We start from the raw sequence: 21,697 nt of genomic DNA, 5'->3' as shown, positions 1-21,697 counted from the left end.
AACCGGGTCCGGTCAAGGATGGATGTATTTTGCAATGAGCAGAAACAACATATGAGAAATAAGCCTGGCAAAGGAACGACGACGGTGAATGGCGAGGAATGGGTTAAAAAGAAGAGAGAGACAGAGAGAGAAAGCGAGAGTTGGGAGGGCCATCCGAACGAAAGACGGCGGACGACTCACGCAGCAGGCGCAACCGAGCCAGTCGCAGTTGCATGTTTTCCGCGCTGCCAAGAGGCAGCCAAGAGCGAGCAGAAGAATGCCGCCAAAAGCCCAAAAGCCCAAAAGCCCCAAAGGCCGCCTGTTGCTGGCCGGAGGGAGTGTGCAGAGAAAGGACTTGGTAGTACGCGCTCAATGCGGAGCGTGCCAAGCTCAGTGATGCCGCTATTTGCAGATCAGGGGCTCTCAGCATAGCCTCACAGCAGACGCCCGTGTACGACCGTCTCCCCCAAGACAATAGTCGGTCAAATATCAAGAAGCAGGTACTCCGTAATGATTGACAATTCACGCCCAACAATGGGGTGTCACTGCCAAGACGCTCCGCCGAGCATTCCTCCCCTAGCCCTTGGGGCCTTGGCATGATGGGCGAGAGCTTTCGTCTGCCAAGAGGCGGAAATGGGCGGACTCCATCCACGTCAGTCGAAATGTTTCTTTTTTGGGAACTACTCCGTACAGAGAATACGAACAACAACAACAAAAAGAAAAAAAAAAGGCAAGCAGGAAAGAAAAAAAGACGCGTCATGCCCATGCCATCGCATAAGGTTCAAGCCATCAGGATCTCCAGTGCATTTCTCAATCCCTTGAGGCTGTGAGCACATCGAACATGTGGGATACGCCGGAAGACCGCTTCGTTCTCTGTGCTCGCCATAAACTGTTGCCACGCCGGAGTTACAATCCATTTCTGCCAAGCGGCTTTGTCCTTGAAGCTGGCCAGCAGCAGAGTGTCATGCATCTCGGCACGAGATGTCCCCGCGGGTCTCCCAGGAGGTGCCATCTCAACCGGGATTGGTTCAAAGCGTGTAACGTAAGGGCTGCGATGTGCATGTTCCCCTACTTGTGCCAGGAGGACGTCCAGCCGATGAATCCGAGGTTGCTGCATGGCTGCCCCGTCCGTCGCATCTGACGATGTGGCCGGTCGTTGCAGGTTACAGGACATTTGGGACGCGAAGAAAAAAATGATGCAGGCAAGAGGCTTCCCATGATTGCGGCCGGGCGCCGATGATTCGAGACTATTCAGATGATTCCGAGTCTTGTCGAACAGCATGTTGTCTGGCGATCAAGATTTCGTGTTCAGAAAATAAAAAAAATAAAAAAATAAAAAGCGAATAGAACAGGGCGGCGATGGAACATCTTTTGGCGAAAATGAGTCTTGAAGTTCGGTAAAGATGACGCGGTAATTATGCCTCGACAACTAAAACGTCTGTTTTCTTGGGGCCAATCAAGACAGCTGGGCTGATTCTGTAAAACTGATCAGTTCGCTTCCTCTTTTTTCCTCTTTAATATCTACCCCGCTTCCTGATCGTTGCTGCACTGACGATGCGGGCATATCATCTGAATTGCCGGATCCGGATCGGAATATTTGCTCTAGGTGACGTTGCAGGCATAGTCAAGCCAAACAAAACAAGAGGGGCGCCAGATCAATAATCTTGTATGCCAGTCTCTCCTGCGAGTTTGCATTGGTCCTCCAATATCCACTCAGGCTCTTCTTCGTCGAAATAACGTTCCTGCTCTTCGTTCCAGTCGTCATACTCGTCATTTTCGTCTACTGCGCTGTAGTCAAAATCGTAATCGGCACCTTTGAGAAAGCGCATTTCCATTTCCCACTGCCAACGTTTCTGTCCTTCTTCTTTCGTGGCCGGTATGTCATCCTTGTCTTCGGCTATGATTTCACCGTTGGGACCCCGTTTGTAACTCAACATTGCATTCGGATCGGGGTGAGCCAGCGCATCTATTTTCGCTTCAGACCGCAAGAGGTCAGTTTGCAGTATGCCGGAGAACCCTTTGGCACGCCCCTCTGCCTCTCTCTCCGCGGGCGTCTGAAAGCGCCGGATGAGGCGATCGTAGAGTAATGGATCTAAAAACGTAGCACATGTTAGTTCTGCAGCAATCCAGATACTGCTAGGAAGTGACTAGCGCAGGCAAGAAATATAGAGCGCAGACCAGCCATTTCGAGATCAGCAGAGAAGTACTCCGGGTGCTGGTCGAGATAACGTTTGCGACGGTTTTTTGCCTGCACGGAAGCTGGGGGCTTCAAACGCTCGGTGACATCACCCGTGCTGCTGTAAGGCTCCCGTGTCGACATTGGGGAGAAAACGGTGCTCTCTACATTGACTAATCCAGGGGTCAAAACAATGCCTATGGCCGTATCGATGAGTTTGCGATGTGTTAAAACTGGAAGAACAGTGAATTATTTATCGCCATCGCACCGCGCGGTGAAGCCGGCGGTGGGTGGATGCCTGATTTGCGAGGCCCGCCATCCGCTTCCCGGGCCCCACCAGACCTCCGCTTGGCTGTTTGAGGCGTGTTCGAGATGCAACTTGCAAACTGCAGTTTCACCTGTGGACTAGCAGTGTCTTCGTTCCTGTTCTTATTTAAAGGGGCCATTCTCCAATGTTGCCTTGCCGAACTCGCATATAGAGTGCGTGCGGTCTACTGTGCTGACCGAGATTCTAGTTAGCCGTCAACAACACACAGGGAGTGCGAATGTTGTACTGGACAGTATCATGAATCGCGTCTGGTATCTTTTCGGCGAAACTCGGACGGTCTAAATACACGCTCGTTCCCTGCCACTGCCTCTCACCAAGAAGCAACTGAAGATGGTTGAGCCTAACCAGGCCCCAGGGACCGTGGTGAGCCGTACCGCGCGCGTTTGGAGAGACATTTTTCGAGCTGTGATTGTACTCTTGCTCGCTGCAGCCTGCTCGGTGTTATCTCTGTTGGCTCTGTCACCTGTTTACGGGTCGACCCCTGTGCGCACATATCACGATGCCTTATGTACTCTAGCTATATTTGCAGGTTATTCACTCGAGACTTTTGTCCCTAGGAGCCTCAGCCAGAAGCGCAGGGTCATTTCAGGGGCTGCACTGTCGATTCCAATCATTCAGGGGTTTCTCTTCCCGTGGAGCTCTCTATTTGGCAACCCGGCTGGACCGGTGTTGACTGAAATGATAACGATATTCCCACTATTATTACTCTCGACGGCGACTTATTTGAGCCTGGTTAACACCATAGATTTTGGCCAGTCCAACTCAGTTATTGCAAGGCCAATTCCCCTGCTGGGAGGGGTCGCCCTCTTCAAACTAGCACAGGCAGCAACCCTATCTTTCTTACCTTTATACATCGGCTCGACAATGTTTATGACTACTTTTGGGCTACAGCTCGTTGTTGCATCTGTTTACGCAATCATCTTTCCTTCGTATATGTCACTATTCTTTTTCTCACTACCGGCCGCTTATCTCTTGTCAACGACGAGTGTACACATGCCGTTTGCGCGTTCAACGACGCAACTCAACTTGACGTTGCAAGAGGTGAACTATAGCTTGGTAGAACGGCAAGAGTCACTAACTGGGTACATATCTGTACTGGATAACACTCAACTTGGATTCCGTGCTATGAGGTGTGATCATAGTTTACTAGGAGGAGAGTGGACGCGCCGCCCACCCAATTACAATCCCAAGGTATCAGATCCGATATACGCGGTATTCACTATGCTGGAAGCGGTGCGACTAGTTGAGCCAGGGTCTGGTCTAACAAGGAGAGAGGACAGAGATAGCAATGCGCTGGTCATGTATGAGGACAACCACCCACTTCGATTGAATCGTAAGATTTAGCTAACGGAATCTTCTTCTGCAGCGGGCTTGGAATAGGCACTACACCGGCTTCCCTGATTCAACACGGCATAGAAACGACTGTTGTGGAGGTGGATCCAGTAGTATATAAGTTTGCGTTACAGCACTTTAACTTCCCAAGAAATCATACAGCAGTCATCGACGACGCAATTACATTTGTCGAGACAGCACGGCGAGAAGCCAAACAATACGATTATATCATTCACGATGTGTTCACAGGAGGGGTTGAGCCAGTCAAGCTATTTACCTGGGAGTTCATGCAGGGGCTCGATGCACTCCTCAAAGATGACGGTGTTATAGCAATTGTTTGTCTTTCCCCCTTTTATAACCTTTTTAATCTTTGCATATTGCTGCTGACTATAAAAAAGAATTACGCCGGAGATCTTTCCTTGCCAGCGGCAGGACTAGTCGTTCGCACAATTCGATGGGTGTTTCCTGAGTGCCGCATATTTCGCGAGAATGGCGACTCGGAAGAATCTACAGAAAACGAGCCTCTAGACTTTACAAATATGGTGATATTTTGCAAGAAAAAGCAAGGAACTCCACTGAAATTTCGACCGTCGGATGAAAATGACTATCTTGGTAGTCAACTGAGGGAGTTATACATGTATCCACGACGCGAAATTGGCCCCGAAACCTTTGATATGGCCAATTATCCGACGGTAGGCCAGCAGATTCTAGAGGTTGGCAAAACCAGTATCTTGGAGACCTATCATACTCAAAGCGCCATCGGCCACTGGAATATCATGAGGAGTGTACTGCCGGCTCGAGTATGGGAAAATTTCTAGATACCTATATAAAGCTCCTCGTGTATTTACACCGTTCATCCATTGCGTCCCAAACCTGTTTTTCAATTTTTACCCTTTACCTGACTCTTGAGTCTGACTGTCCGTTGAGACGAGCAGGCTCGATGACACAGATTCCTTGCGTAGCTCGTCATGCGAGCGTAGATCATAATCGGTGGAGACGCACAAGTCCTGAGTGAGAGACTTGAGTCCATTGGCCGTGATGTGTCGGCGAGTAGATGAACTGTTGGCGATGGGATAGCGCCTATATCGCGGAAGTGAAGGACTCCGTCAACATTGACAGAGGGGAGCTGAAGGGGCTGTAGATGCTGCTGCTTCGGCCACGGATGAAGAAGTCATATCGCGCTAACCTGAGTGCTTGCTCGGGGTCAACTAGGATGAAACTTTGCTGAATGATAAATAGATGGTGGCATGGTGGGGGAGTACGACTGTTGCTATGTTTAGGCTCTACCGCGGTCCGTTCCTTGTCCAAAAATCACAAATTAATGCATAACAAGTACCGTACAAAGGAGGGAACACTCCATCAGAAGGGTATCATATTGGTATGTATAGGTACAAGATAAAAGAAAATAGAAAAGAAGTGCGGGCACCATGTATGATACGGAGATCATGCGTTCCCCCAGCAATTTGGACAAAATAGGATATAGGAAGCCAAGTCTCTCATCGGAATAGACTAAAAGAGAGGGGGAGAACAAAATAGACAACACCGCGCTTCCCGACGATATTGCCTTAAATACTAGCCGTTGACGATTTTTGGAGGTATAAACAGAATACAAGTAATATGTGTAGATTAATTAGACGAGCCAGGTGCTGGGCTGCTGCGAGGACTGCCACCCGGCTTTTTGACCAGTCCAGCAAAGAAGCTAGCCAATGCCTGATTCTGGGCTTTTTCATCTGTTGGTGCACTGGATGCATTAACCTCCTTCCTTGGCATACGACTGGCCTCTCGCTCCTATATAACAGGCTGTTAGTATCGAATGTAAAGACCCGGGGGAAGGATTGGGGGTGGGCGGGGGGTGGAAACGCGAATCGTCTAACCTTGAGTTTTCTTAGCATGTCGTCAGCATCAACCTGAATACCACCCATGTTAAATTGTACAGGTCCAATGTGTTCATTGACATGTCCAGATTCGTCAAGGTTTGGAGACATCTCGAGAGCCTTCGGCACTTTCTTAGCCTCCCTATCCTTCTCGTCTTCCGCCTTGAGCTGATCCAATATTGTAAGCTGTTGGCCCAAAAACTTCTGCATGTCTTCCGTATCAATTTCGATTTTGCTTCTATTCGTATGCGTGCTGCTTCCCGGGACTGCAGAATCTTGCCTAGGGTCTTTGATCGCTTGCTCATATATGGCGACAGCACTTGTGCCATCTTCACCCGGTGAGCTTGCGGCTTGATCTGATGTTTCGGTAAGTTCGCCTCTTCCAGAGCCGTTGACCAAAAAGCCCAATGGTTCCTGAATTTCGATAGACCAAGCGTCGCCTACGCCCTCAATGTCAAATCCTTCCCGGATGATACGAATTTTACCCCAAGAATCCCAGTTTGCTGGTACAACAACCTTGTCACGGTCAATGACATTGTGTTTGAGAGACTGCCTTCTTAATAATGAATGTATACCCAAGGTCGAATGAATTAGGCTTTGTAGAGAATTCGCGAGGAAAGGTGTTGTGTAAATCAATGAAGCGCCGTCTAGACCATGATGAAATTCAGTTATGCGATCAACAATAACACATCCCCTAAAAGGAACACTCACGTTTGAGAAGGATAGTCCTCATAAATTGAAGGATAAAGTCGAATTCTTCCTCTCGCCAGCCATTTTCTTTTTCTAGCTGTTCTATCTTGTTTGCCTAGACCGATTGTTAGCTATTTTGTTTACGGTCAGGGAAGGATTGTTCAACCGACCCCATGACAAACAACACATAAAGGAACTCCCAGACCCTCATCCCACTCGCCTGGGCCCAGAGGTATTGTCACTGGGCCTCCAGAGTTCGTAACACCCGTTGTCGAGTTAAGATCTAGGCCCCTTTTTTTGTCTTTCCATTCTGTCATGACTTCTTCCATGACTATTTTAGTTGGGTCATCCAACGATATAAGAACAGACCGAAGGAGGCGAACCCATTCTCGCAATTGCCGGACCCAGGTCCAGGGAGAAGACCAATCAAGTAATATCACGATGAGCGTTTCGGGAACGGATTGCGGTGTTAGGAGAGGGCGTAAAAGAGGTGCAAATGAGGGCGACGGGTCGGAAAGAAGGTATATTGAGACGCGTGCAAGGATATCTGTTCGCATTTATTCAGAGTCAGCTTCAGCCACAATCTTTGCGGAAATTTTTGGGGGTTTCTGTAGGTACAAACCTTCGTGGTCAGCATCAAGGACATCTTGATATGTGTAACCCAAGGCAAACTCATTTGCAATAGGCGCCACTTTCCCCTTTCTCCTTTCGTCTGGTAGTTGCGGATCTGATGGATCTGAAGAAAGTGTGTCTAGGAACTCTCTTTGACTTTCCGGAGTGCCTCCTAAAGCTTAGAATCAGCAATCAATTTCCAGCAAGAGAGACGACACCGTGGAGTGGCCGCATACCCAAAACTATCATATTTTTCTCTGGTAACCGTTTTCCACTGGCCACACTGTCCAGCATAGAAGACCATATATTCTTGTTGCCATCTTTACTGGACGGCCGGCTGCCCGGGCCGCCAGAGTTCTGAGTCCCAGTAGACATACGCGACCCGATTGCAACCATTTCGTAGACAGTTAGACCATATCCAAATGTACCGGAGTTATATAGATTTCAAAGTCGACGACGTTCGAGATCGATTCTTTGAAATCCCAATATTCAAGGGCCACGCCGCAAACAGGCACAGGTCCGCGTTCAGGGGAGAGCAATCCAGGCGTTCAGGAGCGGCGGCGACAGAGTGTATACGCAACACGCCCGAGGACAAACTGAGAGTAACCCCAATGATGTGGCGCAAAATAGGCGCAGGAGCACAAAAGCCAGGGGAGGGGTGCTACGCAGTTAGGATGAAATAAATAGATAGAAGGTGCTCCTGGTAAACAATGGTGCCTCCAACCGACCACTTAATACATTACTAGTCCCAAACGGGTGGGCACCCGCACTAGCGCCAACGCGCTTCTGACTGGCCGTTCTTGCAGCTTCACAAGAAAATGCTCTTCCAGGACAACTTCCTCGAAGTATATTCTCGGTTCAAGACTTCGTAGCGATGAACTCGGTGCGTCAAATTCAAGCGCTCAACAAGCGTGAGCTCGAAAATGCAGTGTAAGCCTGTGTTTTTCATCTTCTGTCGAGGTATTTTTGCTAATGCTGCTGTTTTTTTTATCAGCCCGCCCGAAGCTTCCTGGCACGCCGACTATCGTGATACGGCGTATATCTACATCGGTGGCCTGCCCTTTGATCTGTCCGAAGGTGACATTGTAACGATCTTCTCCCAGTATGGCGAGCCGGTCCACGTAAATCTAGTGCGCGACAAGGATACGGGCAGAAGCAAAGGCTTTGCATTTCTCAAGTACGAGGATCAGCGCAGTACTGACCTTGCCGTGGACAACCTCGGAGGCGCAACCGTTATGGGTCGTGTTCTTCGGGTCGATCATACGCGATACAAGCGGCGAGATGATGAGGCTGAGGAAGACAATGTCGCAACGATCATGGGTGAGGCTGCCGAACGATCCAGACAGGGAGATGGCGACACGGATACCGAGCATAGGCAACGGAGAAGTCGAGGTGGAAGGAGAGATGACGATGACAGTGATATAGAAGAGAAACCGCGCCCTCTTCTCAAGGAAGAGAAGGAATTGGCGGAGCTGATGCGAGATCACGACGAGGAGGATCCCATGAAGGAATATCTAATCCAGGAGAAGAAGGAGGAAGTCGCTCGGGCTCTACAAAGCCTGAAATCTAGCGAAAAGAGGAAATCCAGTCGACGACACGCTAGCCGCGAACATGCTCATGGACACCGCCATCGTCACCGTCGCAGGGGAAGTGATGAAGCGCCACGTTCCCGGGAGAGATCTCACAGGGATCGGGACGAGGTCGATTACAAAAAGCGAACCTATCGCGACCGATCAGAGTCTCCGGATCGAAGGCGAGAAAGACGACGGCGCGAACGAGACTAAAAGTTATTCGGTGCATTTATAAATATACATTATACATATCCACTATGACTCTATGGGCATCTGTCTACATATCAACATCTCGGGAGAACTATGTCGCAATAGCAGACCCTAAACACGGTATACGGAAATTGTCCGAGTCATTTGTTACGTGAACGGCATGCATCGATCGGTCGAGTTCAACCTACCTCCGGGTTCATGCTCGGTGAGCGACTTGATATGCCTTCATTGTCCGGGAGTCCTTGCTGAGAACAATTATCCGTTGGATCTGGATGGAATAGGCGGAGCTTGATATTTTGCGATGGTAGCTGAGTACGTGCAAGAGTATGGATCACTGTCTCTGTTATCGGCCTGAAACATATCATCAACCCCCCAAATAGCGCTTCCAGCCTTCCCTTGTGCAGAATCGTTTGCCATCTTCACCTTCACGAATAACGAATTTTTCCCAACGACCTTCTCGGCCAGCACCTATGATCAAAACGGTTTGATCGTCTAGCCAGCCAAGGACGCCTTTGGATGGTCGTCCAACGGATGTCCCCAGTGGAGGAATATAAGGTGCACTGCTCAGAGAGTCGTCTCCGATTTCAAAATGGGCGCTCGCAAAGGAGTATATGTCAGAGAACACTCTAGGAAGCAAAGGTATCTTGCCCAAAATCCCCCATTTTTGGTTGATTCCGTCCTCTGAGTATGAAGACGGAGATTGGCTCCGTCGTGATAATGTTCGTGGATGCGGAAGGTCGAAGACGTGCAATGTCGACTTGTCCGATGTGACTGCTAAGTATGTGTTTGAGGGGGAAATGGCAAGGGAGAATATCATGGCATGATCAACGCCCCGTCGCAATTCGGCGATTTTGGCACAGTTTCCCGTAGAGAAAACCCGTATCAAAGTCCCCTAGTCTTAGTGTCAGAGACAAATAGCCAACATGAACATGGTAGACAAACCGCTTCACTTGCTGTAGCCAATACCTCGCCATCCGGACTAAGCACAATGGCTCTAAGAACTGTACTATGTGCTGGAATAATACTGACATTCCCGGTTTCCAACTCTACCAATTGAACTTGCCCTGGAGATCGGCCAGGAAACGCCAGGAGCTTCTTGCCCAGGCATATCAAACCTAATGGGTTGTCTGTCGTCTCGAAAACCGACAGCTTCTCCGGCGGCGTGGAGAAGGCAAAAACGTGGACACTATTGAGTAGCGCAACTACAATGCGCGACTTCGACAAACGTACTCGGAGGACGGAGGTACGGAATTCCAGCGTAATAACGGGTTTCTGTTTAACGTCGTCCCAGATAACCATCTACCAGGCGAGAAGGATTTAGTCTGGATGAACATATAGATGGACGCTGCCGGATGGTCACAGTATGATTCATAGCATACTTTGTTTTGTGGTAGCTTTGGCTGTCTGCCTCCGCCGACGATTGCTAGGTAGTTGGACTGCCCTAGCATTTCCGCGACGCCTATGCCTGCGTTGAAGTCTTTCGGGAGTAAAACAGTTAGGAGAACTCATCTCTAATCAAGCATGTGATAAATATTGCGCACCTCGAGAGACTTTGAGCTCACATGGGTCTGAATTAAAGACTGTTGGGGACAAAACAACCATAAGCTATTTTATTCTGTTTGTTTACCTTGCGCGACGCAGCGTACCGCAAAAGCCCGTATCTAAACCGACAGAGAAGCAACTACTGTCGCTGTTAAAGGCAGCAGACAGGGAGACAGGCCCTGTCGAGTCATCGATCACTTGTCGTGTATTCATTATTGTGCAGCGTCGTGATGCTTTCTCTTTTCTTTTTTTGGCTGCAAGTTTGATGTGGTCGGGAAGACGTCAGGCGGGGGGAAAAGATGTTCCGATATTAGATACCTTATGGACGTGATTAACAGACTAACGTCCCCCAAGCTAAACGTCCTACATACACAGTTGAGTTGGACTGGGTTGATTTCTTTTTCCCCTGCGCTTCTCTGTCTTCACCAGTTGCCGGGAGTATGTCGTGAGCCTTGTTAATCTAATACGGTAACGGAATATTGACCAGTAAGCCACTACAAAGGGACCTCTTAATGGAGGTGCTCATTCATGTGTAAAAATATGCCATATATTTCGCTCTCGTAATCAGTTCCCTGTCCACTTCTAACGTCTTATGCATTCATCACATTCCTCACTCCCGATCTCTGCTCTTTCATTCTCGCCGTCAGCGGGATTACGTCTTCAACGCTCATATCCAGGCTATTCTTTGACGATGTAGTCCCAATTGACTTCTTGCCCTTCTCGGTCTTGCCGCATATTTTGCACCGGCATACAGAACACTAAGAGCATCCGGCTGTGGTATCTTTTCAAAGACGTTCTTTGAAAATGACCTGAACAGCTGCATTGGTGGGTGCCACAACCAACGAACGGAAATCGGCTATTGTAGCTTGGACCAAGGTTTTCCCACAAGCAAAGATCCCTTCAATGAATGCCCAACCTTTCCCGGGCACTTTTCCGAAGAGCCCAAAGTCTCCCTTCTGCGTAGTGCTCTACGCTCTGGTGATAAACATTATTGTACGCAGAATTTTTTGCCGACTCAGGCAGGTCATCAAAGACATAACGTATCCAGTGACATGTACTTCTCAGGAGATTCAACATTGCTTGTTGTCTTCGGTGAGGCATATTTGATTCACTGTGTTGACTTGTGACTTGAGATGTGTGGTGCGCTCAGCGGACATGGTGTTAAACTAGTACTCAATGCTAGTCGGTTTCTTGCCTTCAATATGCAAGGAGCGCTCACAGGAGAAGTTGGCAATGGATAGTAAAGGATGAGTTGTTGGCTACAGTGGGATGGGAAAAAAGGAGAAGAAGAAGGAGCCAGTTAACGTTCTTTCCTTAAATAGCTGATCCGATGAAATCTCTTAGACATTCTCATCTCGCTTCCCAGGCCAGCACCCCGGCGGTGCCCTTTTGGAATACCGGCACCCGCTGCTCTCCTCCAGAATAGCCTCAATCAAGCCTCTTCCTACACTCATACATTTCCCCTCGATCATGATTAAAGGACGTTCTTGGTATGAGCCGTGAAATTGAATGACCAATGTAGTGGCACGAAAAGCAGAAGAGAGGTATCGGAGATGAGAACGATGAAAATTGAGTCATACTTGGAATAGAGAAAGCAAACTGACGTGTTGTAAACAAAGACGAGAACGATCTATTTCACCTGCCCCTGGAAAGCAAAGAAATCTTGATCGAGGTTCAGTTGTCAGGGTTTATAATAAAAGCGGGTCGGACATTAGCGACCCACTTACACATACACCCTAATTTGACCTCATTCATCGACTTACCTGTTGTTTCTAATGTTACACCTTTAAGTAAGGTATTGATTCAACTACACCACGCATAAATTGGAGCTGACGCTTCCTAGATGTCGCGTTGTCGAGCAAGAGCTTAATACAAGCTTGGACAATGTGAGTCGGGAACTCCCCCAAAAGTCTGATTGGTCCTTGAGGCTCCACCCGACTCCTTGAAAATCCACACAGAGCGTGACCTCTGCTATCGTATTGGCTAAAGGTTTTGGTAATCAATCTTCATATCACGTGATCAAGATCACGTGATATGATGGTTCTGATTCGCATTAGAATACCGTTGGTCAACGTCCCTCAGTGCAATCTATGTAGCTTGCTCGTCAAAAATATACCGTGATGGCCTGGTATGTGTCATGCATGAATCTCCAAGAAACTTAGATCTCTGTAGCTGTCCTTATTCACATTGGATTTCTCCAGTAAGCCAGGATAAATGAGCTAGTTTGGTTTGTTGTGCGGTGCATGCACCGATAATAAATGCTGGGTTTTTAGTAAAACAGCCTCGCGGAATTCGAACAACATAACACAGATACGGTCGTACAAGGACGAGCGCAGCCAAACGAAGGATATCCACGTGACCTGGGAAAAGGGGAACTGCCGCCTGAGGCACGCAGCCGCGACCAGGCACTAAAGAGGCAGCGCTAGCATCCAATGAGGTTAGCTGGCCTGACAGCTTGCTTTCCCCCCTAAACAGACCTCCCTCCCTGCCTGCCCCAAAAAGCCCCGTTCAGGAGACCGTCTTTTCTTTCCCAGAGCTTCCCACGTCCTCCACTCGGCCATTCTTTGACATCCCAGGTGCAATTCTCAATCAGCATATAGAATTCTCTCTGCTCGCTATGTCTTCCCCTCTCAACGCGGTATAGCTCTCTCAATCCATCTTCCCCGGATTCCCTACGGATACCACCACCTTCAACAGCCCTTGAACTAACACGCTTTACCTCTAATAGATCCGTCGCAAGAAGAATGTCAAGAAGGGTATCCAATTCTGCTTGATGGTATGCGGTGCTAGTGGAACTGGTGAGTTTCGCACAAATCAGTCAACTCCGGGACTATCATTTAATGACTTGATGGAAATCCACCAGGACGCACGACATTTGTCAACACTCTCTGCGGAAAGAAAGTTCTCGAGCACAAAGATGCAGACGATGCTGCCAACGCACACATCGAGGAAGGCGTGCGGATCAAGCCCGTGACAGTTGGTACGTGGAATTGGCTATATTGCAGACAAATACTGGCGACTAATCACTGCAATTATCAGAACTGGAACTCGACGAGGAAGGAACTCGCATCTCGCTAACGATTGTCGATACCCCTGGATTTGGTGACCAGATTGACAATGAGGCCAGGTATGATCCGCCGGGACACAGCGTGTCTCGAATCTTCAACAATGTTCAGCCCATCAGCTAACACATCTGGATAGCTTCTCAGAGATTGTGGGATATCTCGAGCGCCAATATGATGATATCCTTGCCGAAGAGTCACGAATTAAGCGTAACCCCCGTTTCAGAGACAACCGAGTCCATGCCCTCCTCTACTTTATCACCCCTACTGGCCACGGTTTGCGAGAGCTCGACATCGAATTGATGAAGCGCTTGTCCCCACGTGTCAACGTTATCCCCGTAATCGGCAAGGCAGACTCTCTGACCCCAGCCGAGCTGGCGGAATCAAAGAAGTTGGTTATGGAAGATATTGAACATTACCGCATTCCCGTCTACAACTTCCCATACGATATTGAGGAAGATGACGAAGATACAGTTGAGGAGAACGCTGAACTGCGTGGCCTGATGCCATTTGCCATTGTTGGCTCCGAAGAAGTTTTGGAGATCGGTGGCAAGAAGGTGCGAGCCAGACAGTACCCTTGGGGCATTGTTGAAGTTGAGAACCCTCGTCACTCAGACTTTCTTGCCATCCGAAGCGCGCTTCTACATAGTCATCTTGCCGACCTAAAGGAGATTACTCATGACTTCCTCTACGAAAACTACCGTACTGAGAAACTCAGCAAGAGTGTTGATGGCGGTGCTGGAACGTAAGTGATGCGGAAGCGCCCTGGCTTGTGATAGTAATATGCTAACAGTGTGTAAATAGTAACCAAGATTCTTCCATGAACCCAGAGGATCTCGCATCTCAGTCTGTGCGCTTGAAGGAGGAGCAGCTTCGCCGCGAGGAGGAGAAACTGCGTGAGATTGAACTCAAAGTACAACGCGAGATCAATGAGAAGCGCCAAGAACTGCTGGCTCGTGAAAGCCAGCTCCGAGAGATCGAGGCCCGAATGCAACGAGAGGCCAGCTCTCAACTTACTACAAGTGAAGAGACCAATGGGGAGGCTTAACTATAATTATTTTTGTACACGAATTCATGTGTTAGGGTGTCTAGCGCCACGATAGGTCTAGGTTTGTGTTGGTCGTGGCAATATGGCACCCTCTGATCTATGATTCGAGAAATGGCGGCTTAAAAGAGAACTTCGGGGCTTGGTGAACTGATAGTTGGGCTGAACGAAACCTTGAGCAGGTGTGATGATGGACTATGGGCGCTCGTTCTCGAAGCTTCTCTCCCCCTTGACTCTTTTTTTCCTCCTTTCTTACGTGTCTTGCTTATTACCGCTCGGAGATCTTTCGACTGCGGTTGTCTAGGTGGTTTAAAACATCCGATTGGAAATAACACCCTTTTAATGGCCTTAAATTGCCTTCGGAATGAGGCTTTCGTGTTGATATCTTAGTCAAGATCCGCTCCTTTCTTTTTCTTTTTGTCTTCTCCTGTTCCTTTCTCTGGTTTTGAGCTTGCGGCACAAAAAAGATTCCCAATCACCTTTGAATTTCTTTTTTCTGGTTTTCATATTTGCCCTTTTATTTTCTAGTTTTTCAAGTTATCTCAATAATTGTCTCGTTTTTATGGCATGATTTTTTTTCCCTGGCCATTATACTCTACGTAATCTCAAGCAATTTAATCTTCTTTCTATACGGAGAAAGACAGCGGCTTAATCCTATTGTAACAGCCACATATCCTCATCTAAAACTTCACCGCACAAGATAAAGGGCAAGGGGAAATGGATGGAATCAGATACAGTCAGTGTTGTAAACCTTCTTAAATACAGAGGTATTAACTATTCCAAGCTAGTCAAGTTTTACCTAAGCAAGTTTTATTTAACTTAACTAGTTAATTACAGATAGATGAGTAAGATAACGAGCTGTAGTACTATATCAAGATATATACAAAGAATAATTTTAGCAATAACAACTCAAATTGTCAGACGCGTTCAACAGAGTTGTACATAAATCAGATACATCCAGCTCATGGGTAGATAAATAGAGAATAAAATGGAGTAGCACGCCAAGATCAAGCAGACAATGAAAACAGGGAACAATGATAAATAAATATAAAAAAACAAATGTGAAAAAATGGTGGGAAAAGAGTTAACCAACAGACAAAAATTGTTAGATAACGTGAAATCGAAAAAAAAAGAAAAACAGACAAGCGCAAGATACAACTTGTCATATTTGCAGTTCTGAATTCATGACACAAAGCCAGTTTCTTACACTTACAAACATGACAGTGGGTCGTTCGATCATCTACCATAAAAGAAGACAATGTAATAAGGGGGAAAAAAGAGTAAACTGAAATGGGAAATGCGAAGAGGAAGGGGGCAAGGGGCGGAGAAAGAAGAATACCAAGAAAGACATAGAAACAGGATTGGAAAATAAATTGGTTGACTGATTGTCTTCATTTTCTTGACTTGGTTCATCGTTTCCAGAAGTCCAAACTGGCCACCACATCTTCCCCATCTTCGTCTTCATAGGCATATAGGATCTGAGATTACATTAGCCTCATGTTCATTGAAGATAGCATCAAGACCTTGATGCAGTTGATGTCGACTTACCTCTCTTGTCGAAGAATGCAACATTCGAATGTTCTTTCCGGTCATGATGTGAATAAGTTCACTCGTCTCAATGTGTCGTATTTCGATAAAATTCGGCTCGAAAGCTAGTATGTATGGATAAGATAGTGCAAAGGCGTTTGGTGTACCTTCCCAAGAAATCCTCCAGTCCGGTCGTGCTCGCCATCCGTTTCGATTAACGAAGAAAGAAAAATCACTGTAATTCAAAAGAAATTCCCCGTTCAATCTCTCAATATAAATTGGCTTAACGTTTTCCTTTCGGGCCACGAAGTCCAGAGAAGTGTCTGCTTGGTCGAGGAGTGACTGACTCTCTGTTGTTTCAAGACTGACGACTTCAAAACCTCTAGCACATCCAACACACAGGGTTGATCGGAGAAAATGTACGGAAGAGGACTCGGCAGGTATGTAGTATTCCTGAACAGAACTCTGTTTAGTAATGAGTCATGAAAAACAGCAGCACCATCTGAACTCACCTTGAAAGGCTTCAGGGCATCTTGACCTCCCCTGAACATCTTGCCCAAAGCTGGTTTCCTGCCTCCTCTCGTCAAACTTTCCATGGGCTCAAACACTTTGATTGTAGTTGAGAGCGCCGATGTCTTGACAGAGCACACAAGATGTCGCCCTAGTCCAATACCGACTTTGAAGAAATTTGCATGACCTTGAATCTTTTTTGGCCGGCGAGCAAGAGGATTTTGGCCTTCGTTTACTTCCAAGGCCTCCATCGGATATGAGCTAAGGGTTTTATTGGCTAGCACCAGCACCAATTGATATTCTTCTAGCGTATCGATCTGGGTGACCGCAGTGGCATCCAAAATTCGTCGTGGTTTTGCGTTTTTATCTTTGGGCCACCGCTCGGCTAAGAAAATGCCATTTTCAGTACCAATGACCAACTTCCTTCCACCGTCTGCGAGAATAAGTCAGTATTACAATGGAAACAATCAGCGCCATGCAAAACTCACCAGTGGGCACTAAACAGGTAACCCGGCTGTTCGCCGTGAAGAAATTTTCGCATATAATAGTCTTGGAATAGAAATTGCTGTTGCGCTCCCGAAGCTTCCTCTGCTGTTCCTCAACCATCTCGATGAATTTTTTCCTTTGTGTTGGAGAAGTAGCGAAAAGTGTCAGGTCATAACCACCTTTCCCGAGATGTCTGAAAGTGATGGGAAGGCCTTCTTTCGGCGCAGGAGCGTTATTGACGGATACCTTCCCAGGGATAAGGCTCGATGATGAACGCTTTGCTAATCCAAGCCTGGGAATGATCTCATCCATTTGGGTAATGACCAATAATTCAAGTGGTATCGGCTTCTTATATACTCGATATTCTTCTCTCTTATTCACCACCTTGATGCGCACGAGCAGCACAGCATGATCGAAAAGATAGGCAGTAACCTCAGAACTGTCAGTTGGCCCTTTTTTAAACGCCATTTTCGAAAGCATTTGTCGGTTCTCCTCGGTAAGTTTCAGATCGACATAATCAGCAGGATTGAATTTTAGCGCAGCATTAAGCTGAACCAAATTAAAGTGGTTTTCAGCTTTTCCACTTTCGGTATTGACCCTAGAAAGAAAATCCTTGATTAGGCCGACAGCTCTTGGAATGTCTTGCTTGTCTGGATTGTCATCGGCTGTGTATTTAGCCACCTGCTCGAGAAGTAATGGATATCTGGCAAGACGAGTTGTTGGTTTCGTCAGATAGCCGTTCAGTTCTAACTTTCGGGACTCCTTCAACCGCTCTGTTTCTTCTACGAAGCGGGCGAACGCTGGGTTGGAAGCTTTCTCTTTCTCAAATTCATACTTCCCGTAAAGCTGATTGGCGCCGTACTTAATGAAAGGATCAAAACGCGGGACGTGCTGCAAAAATAAATCACCAACAGTGCGCACAACGTGGTTTTCCTTCTGTCTCGCATTGAGTGCTTCACAAAGGCCAGAATTGACCTTCAGCACATCCAAACAGTTCCCAAAGACAGTTCGAATGAACTTCTCGCGTCGATGCTCAGGAATGGGAGATAAGCTAGTATTGCCAGCGGAACGAAGTGGCCTCATCCAAAAGTCTCGCAAATATTCCAAGTCCTTGACGAAGTCCCGTTCAGTATACATGATTTCAAAGATGATTTCCTGGCGCTTTTTCTCGCGATCCTCAAGGGCATCAGAGACCTCTTTGGGAACCATGTTAATCCACAGCTTCTGGTCGTCGTTATCATCATCTGCGTGCAGGCTGCCCTTGGACGAAGAATGGCGCAGACCAGGCTGGGGCTTGAGATTCAAGCGAGCTTGTTGTTCGAGCCGTCTAGGACAAGCGATAGAATAGCAAAGATTATCACGAGTGCAGGTTGGAGAGTAGCATTCGGTGAGAAGAGTAAACACTCCATTGACGTCCGAGGTAGGTGAATCTTCAGTCATGGTCTCCTTGAACTGATATATCTCAACGGTAGAGTCTCGCAGGCGATGGTCATACGTTACATCATGAAAAAACTTTTGTGCATCTAGGGCTCGACCCAGTAGTAACGCGAGATTCCGATCTTGAGTTCGAATGATATGGGCGATCAAATCTACCGCTTTCGATCCCGGAAATGCATTTTGGTATGACAGGCCATTCTTTTGATATTCTGCAAGTGGCATTCCTTCTCGGAAAACGCCGGCGACGCGAGAGAGCAGGGCTGGATAGACCAAAGGTTTTGCCTTGCGAGGCTGGGATGCCGCTGTGGTAGCAGTAGATTGACTATTCATCTTTTGAATAGGTTGACTTTGTAGGCTCATGGTTCGGTCGGGAAGAAGTGTAGAGGCCATAGACATGGCGGTGGAATTTATGGATGCTTCACTAGGGCGACGTGGACGATAATTGTCTTCAAGATGATTTGTCTGTTCTGAAAACGTAGGTGCATATGTCTGTGCAGGAAGCAGTTGTGACGGTATATTTTCAGGACCAGAAGGAGGTCGTTTTATAGGTACCGTTCGGCCGGAAGCTGTGTGGGCATGATCATGAGAGGATGAAAAGGAAGTCAAAGACATTGTATGCGGATCTTTCTTTTCAGGCACAAGGCGACCTTGGGGTGTTCTCGTGACGGCATTGTAAGGTTGTTGGTGGCGCAAGACATTGTTAGGATTCTGGTAGTTATTGGGATGTGTTGGATATCCCGGAGGGCCCCTCGTTGGAACGGTAGCCATCGAGCGCGAGCGAAATGTGTCTGAATTCAACGCTGGCGGTTGGACTGGGCGACCATGAGGAACTGGCACATTAGGATTAGAGTATGGAGGTATTGGGGTCTGTGTCACTCGCGATGGTGGAGGATATGGAGAGCCCCGTGGATGTGGCTGTGAGTATTGTTGATGAAAATTCCGGGGTGCCTGCTGTGACGGGGCAACGCTACCGTTGGGGATTGCATGATTTCCGTAGCCATTGACAGCACTCGCTCCATAGCCGTTCAGAGCATTCGATTCATAGCCGCCAGACATATGGCGAACAGCCGGCACTGGCTGCCTTTGCATTTGAGGTGGTGGGATATGAGAAGTCATGGTTCGTGCTCGGTCGGTCGGAAAAGGAGGGGTTTGCGAAGTCATCGTCTGTGATCGACCGGCATGGGAGGTTGAACTGAATATATCGGAGAAAGCAGCCGCATTGCGCTTGACATTTGATGCAGGTTCATATGGATTAGGCCGGTAATTCTGGCCTTGCTGGTGTCTTAAGTTCGCCATGGTGGGCAATGGAGACTGACTTGGATGATAATTGAATGATTATCGCAATGTGGACGAAGACTTGGAAGGTACTCTCAAAATCAAACAATGGCTCGGGTTTTCCAAGGAGGAGATCACATGCAGGGCCCTAATAAGGTCACGAGTGAGCCAGGAGTAAGAAGGCCACTAACACGATGGTGTCTTCCTGGCACCGATGAGCAACTCTTTCTCCTCTTTTTTTTTTTTTTTTTTTTTTTTTTCTTTTTTTCTTCCTTATTTTGTATTGATGGATGACCCGGCCGTAGATTCGCTTGAGCACAAGGCCCCGAGTTGCCGCAAGTCTTGATTAGGTACTATACTGTATGGTGATTTCTGGTGATGGGAGTACCGAATCGGCTAACCGACGAGGGTGCAAGGAGACTTGGGCGTGGAACAGGGCCCCTGCAGTCATACCCTCCGCATCCTTCGCCACCGGGGATAGGAGGCTCAATGGAAACACCAGCCGGGAGTCTCAGGGGGACAAGAGGCGCGAGAGACCAAGGATGCGAGGTTTCTGTGGGTGGTCGTGGATGAAGCAGGCACGGAACGGAGGTGGTTGTGTTGGGTTACCAACTCTTGGACCGCCTGGGCGAGCCGGAAAGACCGCCACCGCCCACTCATCGCGCAACGGCGACTACGGCAGGCCGCAACAAGCAATTTGGAAGTTCTGCCAAACCAAACCAAACCAAACCAAACGTCGCACCTCCGTCCACTTGAACGCACCACGCAACACCAGCTGTGAGTCGCTGTGCCATTGAGCATATTATAATCACTAGTCGCGCCGTCTTTCTTCCATTCTTTCTCTCTCTCTCTTTCTTCGACTTTTTTGGAAGCAGCCGGGTGGCCGATTGCTCCTCCGAAACGCTGCCTGGCAAGGTAGCCGTGAACCTGCCTCTGCCCAATCTAGCCTGTCAAGATGACGGATAGCGAATACTCGCCCAAGTTTGCGCCGTTCTTCTCCTTCGTACGTCTACTGTCATGGCCTATCTGAGATCTGGCGTGCTAACCATAACCCAAAGGCAGGAGTGGCAGCCGCAGTGAGTCCCCCTTCTCCAAGAATATCAATTTTGACAATTTGCTCACATTCACGTTCTCGCAGATGATCTTCGGGTGTACGTAAAACAAAAACCCACCAAGCCTCTTCATTCAAAGTCGCAATTCACTTACAAATCACAGCAATGGGCGCGGCGTACGGGACTGCAAAGTCGGGCATTGGTATTGCGGGAGTTGGACAATATAGGCCCGACTTAATCATGAGGGTATATATTCATTATATGTTCCCCTCGAGGAAAGCGTGCTTAGGCTAATCGAGGATAGTCGTTGATCCCCGTTGTCATGTCCGGTATCATTGCAGTCTACGGTTTGGTCATCGCAGTGCTCATATCCGGGGCGATGAACCCTCCTCCTTCCCAGAATATCAGTCTTTACACGTGCGTTTGTCTGGTCTCATTGTATCCTTGATTGAATGATCCCTGTTACTAATAATCTCTGCGCAACTATAGAAGCTTCATGCACCTTGCGTCTGGGCTGTCGGTTGGTCTGGCTGGGATAGCCGCTGGCTATGCTATTGGAATCGTGGGAGACGCTGTGAGAATGACCTGAGCTGCGAGTTCGATTTGGTCGACTAATAATTACTCTGTAGGGTGTTCGCTCTTATATGCAGCAGTCACGAGTATACGTTGGAATGATCTTGATTTTGATTTTCGGAGAGGTTCTCGGACTTTATGGGTATGTCGAGCCCCAGCAAAGGGTCACTGGAGCATTGAGACTAACACGAGCAAAGTCTAATTGTCGGCCTTATCCTCAACTCGCGCAGCGGCGGCTAGACTACTCGCTCTACAAACCCGTATACCTTATAGGAGAACCCACGTCCACAAGAGCCTGCTAGTCTATAATCCTGAACAGCTACGTGTGGTCTGTCTGAAAACTCTTGGTTTTATTGCGCGCTGGGAGATGCGAGATATATCTTCCTGATCTTCATGAACTATCTGCCTTTCCGGTT

General features: G+C 48.0%; 9 protein-coding genes across 9 annotated transcripts, besides 1 other annotated feature; 4 read left to right on the top strand and 5 right to left on the bottom strand.

Moving 5' to 3' along the window:
• Positions 1 to 760: 760 nt before the first annotated feature.
• UA08_00675 (hypothetical protein) lies at positions 761 to 1,261 on the bottom strand (the record flags this gene model as incomplete). The annotated part of the gene is made up of 1 exon (XM_020260507.1): positions 761 to 1,261. The coding sequence occupies one exon, from the start codon at positions 1,259 to 1,261 to the stop codon at positions 761 to 763; it is 501 nt and encodes a 166-aa protein (XP_020124072.1).
• A 373-nt stretch (positions 1,262 to 1,634) lies between these two features.
• On the bottom strand, positions 1,635 to 2,299 carry UA08_00674 (hypothetical protein; the record flags this gene model as incomplete). Its single annotated transcript, XM_020260506.1, has 2 exons — positions 1,635 to 2,071; positions 2,158 to 2,299. The coding sequence occupies 2 exons, from the start codon at positions 2,297 to 2,299 to the stop codon at positions 1,635 to 1,637; spliced, it is 579 nt and encodes a 192-aa protein (XP_020124071.1).
• A 1,048-nt stretch (positions 2,300 to 3,347) lies between these two features.
• Positions 3,348 to 4,633, top strand: UA08_00673 (hypothetical protein; the record flags this gene model as incomplete). Its single annotated transcript, XM_020260505.1, has 3 exons — positions 3,348 to 3,816; positions 3,864 to 4,150; positions 4,214 to 4,633. The coding sequence occupies 3 exons, from the start codon at positions 3,348 to 3,350 to the stop codon at positions 4,631 to 4,633; spliced, it is 1,176 nt and encodes a 391-aa protein (XP_020124074.1).
• Positions 4,634 to 5,441: 808 nt separating this feature from the next.
• Positions 5,442 to 7,387, bottom strand: UA08_00672 (hypothetical protein; the record flags this gene model as incomplete). Its single annotated transcript, XM_020260504.1, has 6 exons — positions 5,442 to 5,603; positions 5,690 to 6,336; positions 6,401 to 6,494; positions 6,550 to 6,926; positions 7,002 to 7,163; positions 7,228 to 7,387. 6 exons carry the CDS (start codon positions 7,385 to 7,387, stop codon positions 5,442 to 5,444), a joined length of 1,602 nt encoding a protein of 533 aa, XP_020124073.1.
• Positions 7,388 to 7,865: 478 nt separating this feature from the next.
• UA08_00671 (hypothetical protein) lies at positions 7,866 to 8,775 on the top strand (the record flags this gene model as incomplete). Its single annotated transcript, XM_020260503.1, has 2 exons — positions 7,866 to 7,921; positions 7,986 to 8,775. 2 exons carry the CDS (start codon positions 7,866 to 7,868, stop codon positions 8,773 to 8,775), a joined length of 846 nt encoding a protein of 281 aa, XP_020124076.1.
• Positions 8,776 to 9,136: 361 nt separating this feature from the next.
• Positions 9,137 to 10,527, bottom strand: UA08_00670 (SVP1-like protein 2; the record flags this gene model as incomplete). The annotated part of the gene is made up of 5 exons (XM_020260502.1): positions 9,137 to 9,664; positions 9,715 to 10,071; positions 10,152 to 10,249; positions 10,314 to 10,352; positions 10,419 to 10,527. 5 exons carry the CDS (start codon positions 10,525 to 10,527, stop codon positions 9,137 to 9,139), a joined length of 1,131 nt encoding a protein of 376 aa, XP_020124075.1.
• Positions 10,528 to 10,785: 258 nt separating this feature from the next.
• Positions 10,786 to 10,871: a repeat region (Identified by RepeatMasker using a combination of RepBase library and repeat library created with RepeatScout).
• Positions 10,872 to 12,931: 2,060 nt separating this feature from the next.
• On the top strand, positions 12,932 to 14,424 carry UA08_00669 (Septin-like protein spn3; the record flags this gene model as incomplete). Its single annotated transcript, XM_020260500.1, has 6 exons — positions 12,932 to 12,952; positions 13,043 to 13,112; positions 13,178 to 13,294; positions 13,354 to 13,441; positions 13,516 to 14,121; positions 14,181 to 14,424. The coding sequence occupies 6 exons, from the start codon at positions 12,932 to 12,934 to the stop codon at positions 14,422 to 14,424; spliced, it is 1,146 nt and encodes a 381-aa protein (XP_020124651.1).
• Positions 14,425 to 15,830: 1,406 nt separating this feature from the next.
• UA08_00668 (Rho1 guanine nucleotide exchange factor 1) lies at positions 15,831 to 19,677 on the bottom strand (the record flags this gene model as incomplete). Its single annotated transcript, XM_020260499.1, has 4 exons — positions 15,831 to 15,899; positions 15,970 to 16,413; positions 16,461 to 16,891; positions 16,947 to 19,677. 4 exons carry the CDS (start codon positions 19,675 to 19,677, stop codon positions 15,831 to 15,833), a joined length of 3,675 nt encoding a protein of 1,224 aa, XP_020124652.1.
• A 934-nt stretch (positions 19,678 to 20,611) lies between these two features.
• UA08_00667 (V-type proton ATPase proteolipid subunit 2) lies at positions 20,612 to 21,521 on the top strand (the record flags this gene model as incomplete). Its single annotated transcript, XM_020260498.1, has 8 exons — positions 20,612 to 20,659; positions 20,715 to 20,732; positions 20,795 to 20,807; positions 20,872 to 20,954; positions 21,013 to 21,125; positions 21,198 to 21,282; positions 21,338 to 21,423; positions 21,479 to 21,521. 8 exons carry the CDS (start codon positions 20,612 to 20,614, stop codon positions 21,519 to 21,521), a joined length of 489 nt encoding a protein of 162 aa, XP_020124655.1.
• Positions 21,522 to 21,697: the final 176 nt, after the last annotated feature.

The sequence above is a fragment of the Talaromyces atroroseus genome, assembly GCF_001907595.1.
Source record: "Talaromyces atroroseus strain IBT 11181 chromosome Unknown scaffold_0, whole genome shotgun sequence".
Taxonomy (NCBI): Eukaryota; Fungi; Ascomycota; class Eurotiomycetes; order Eurotiales; family Trichocomaceae; genus Talaromyces; species Talaromyces atroroseus.
Note: the sequence above shows the minus strand (reverse complement) of the source record. Positions and strands in the feature narration are given on the sequence as shown.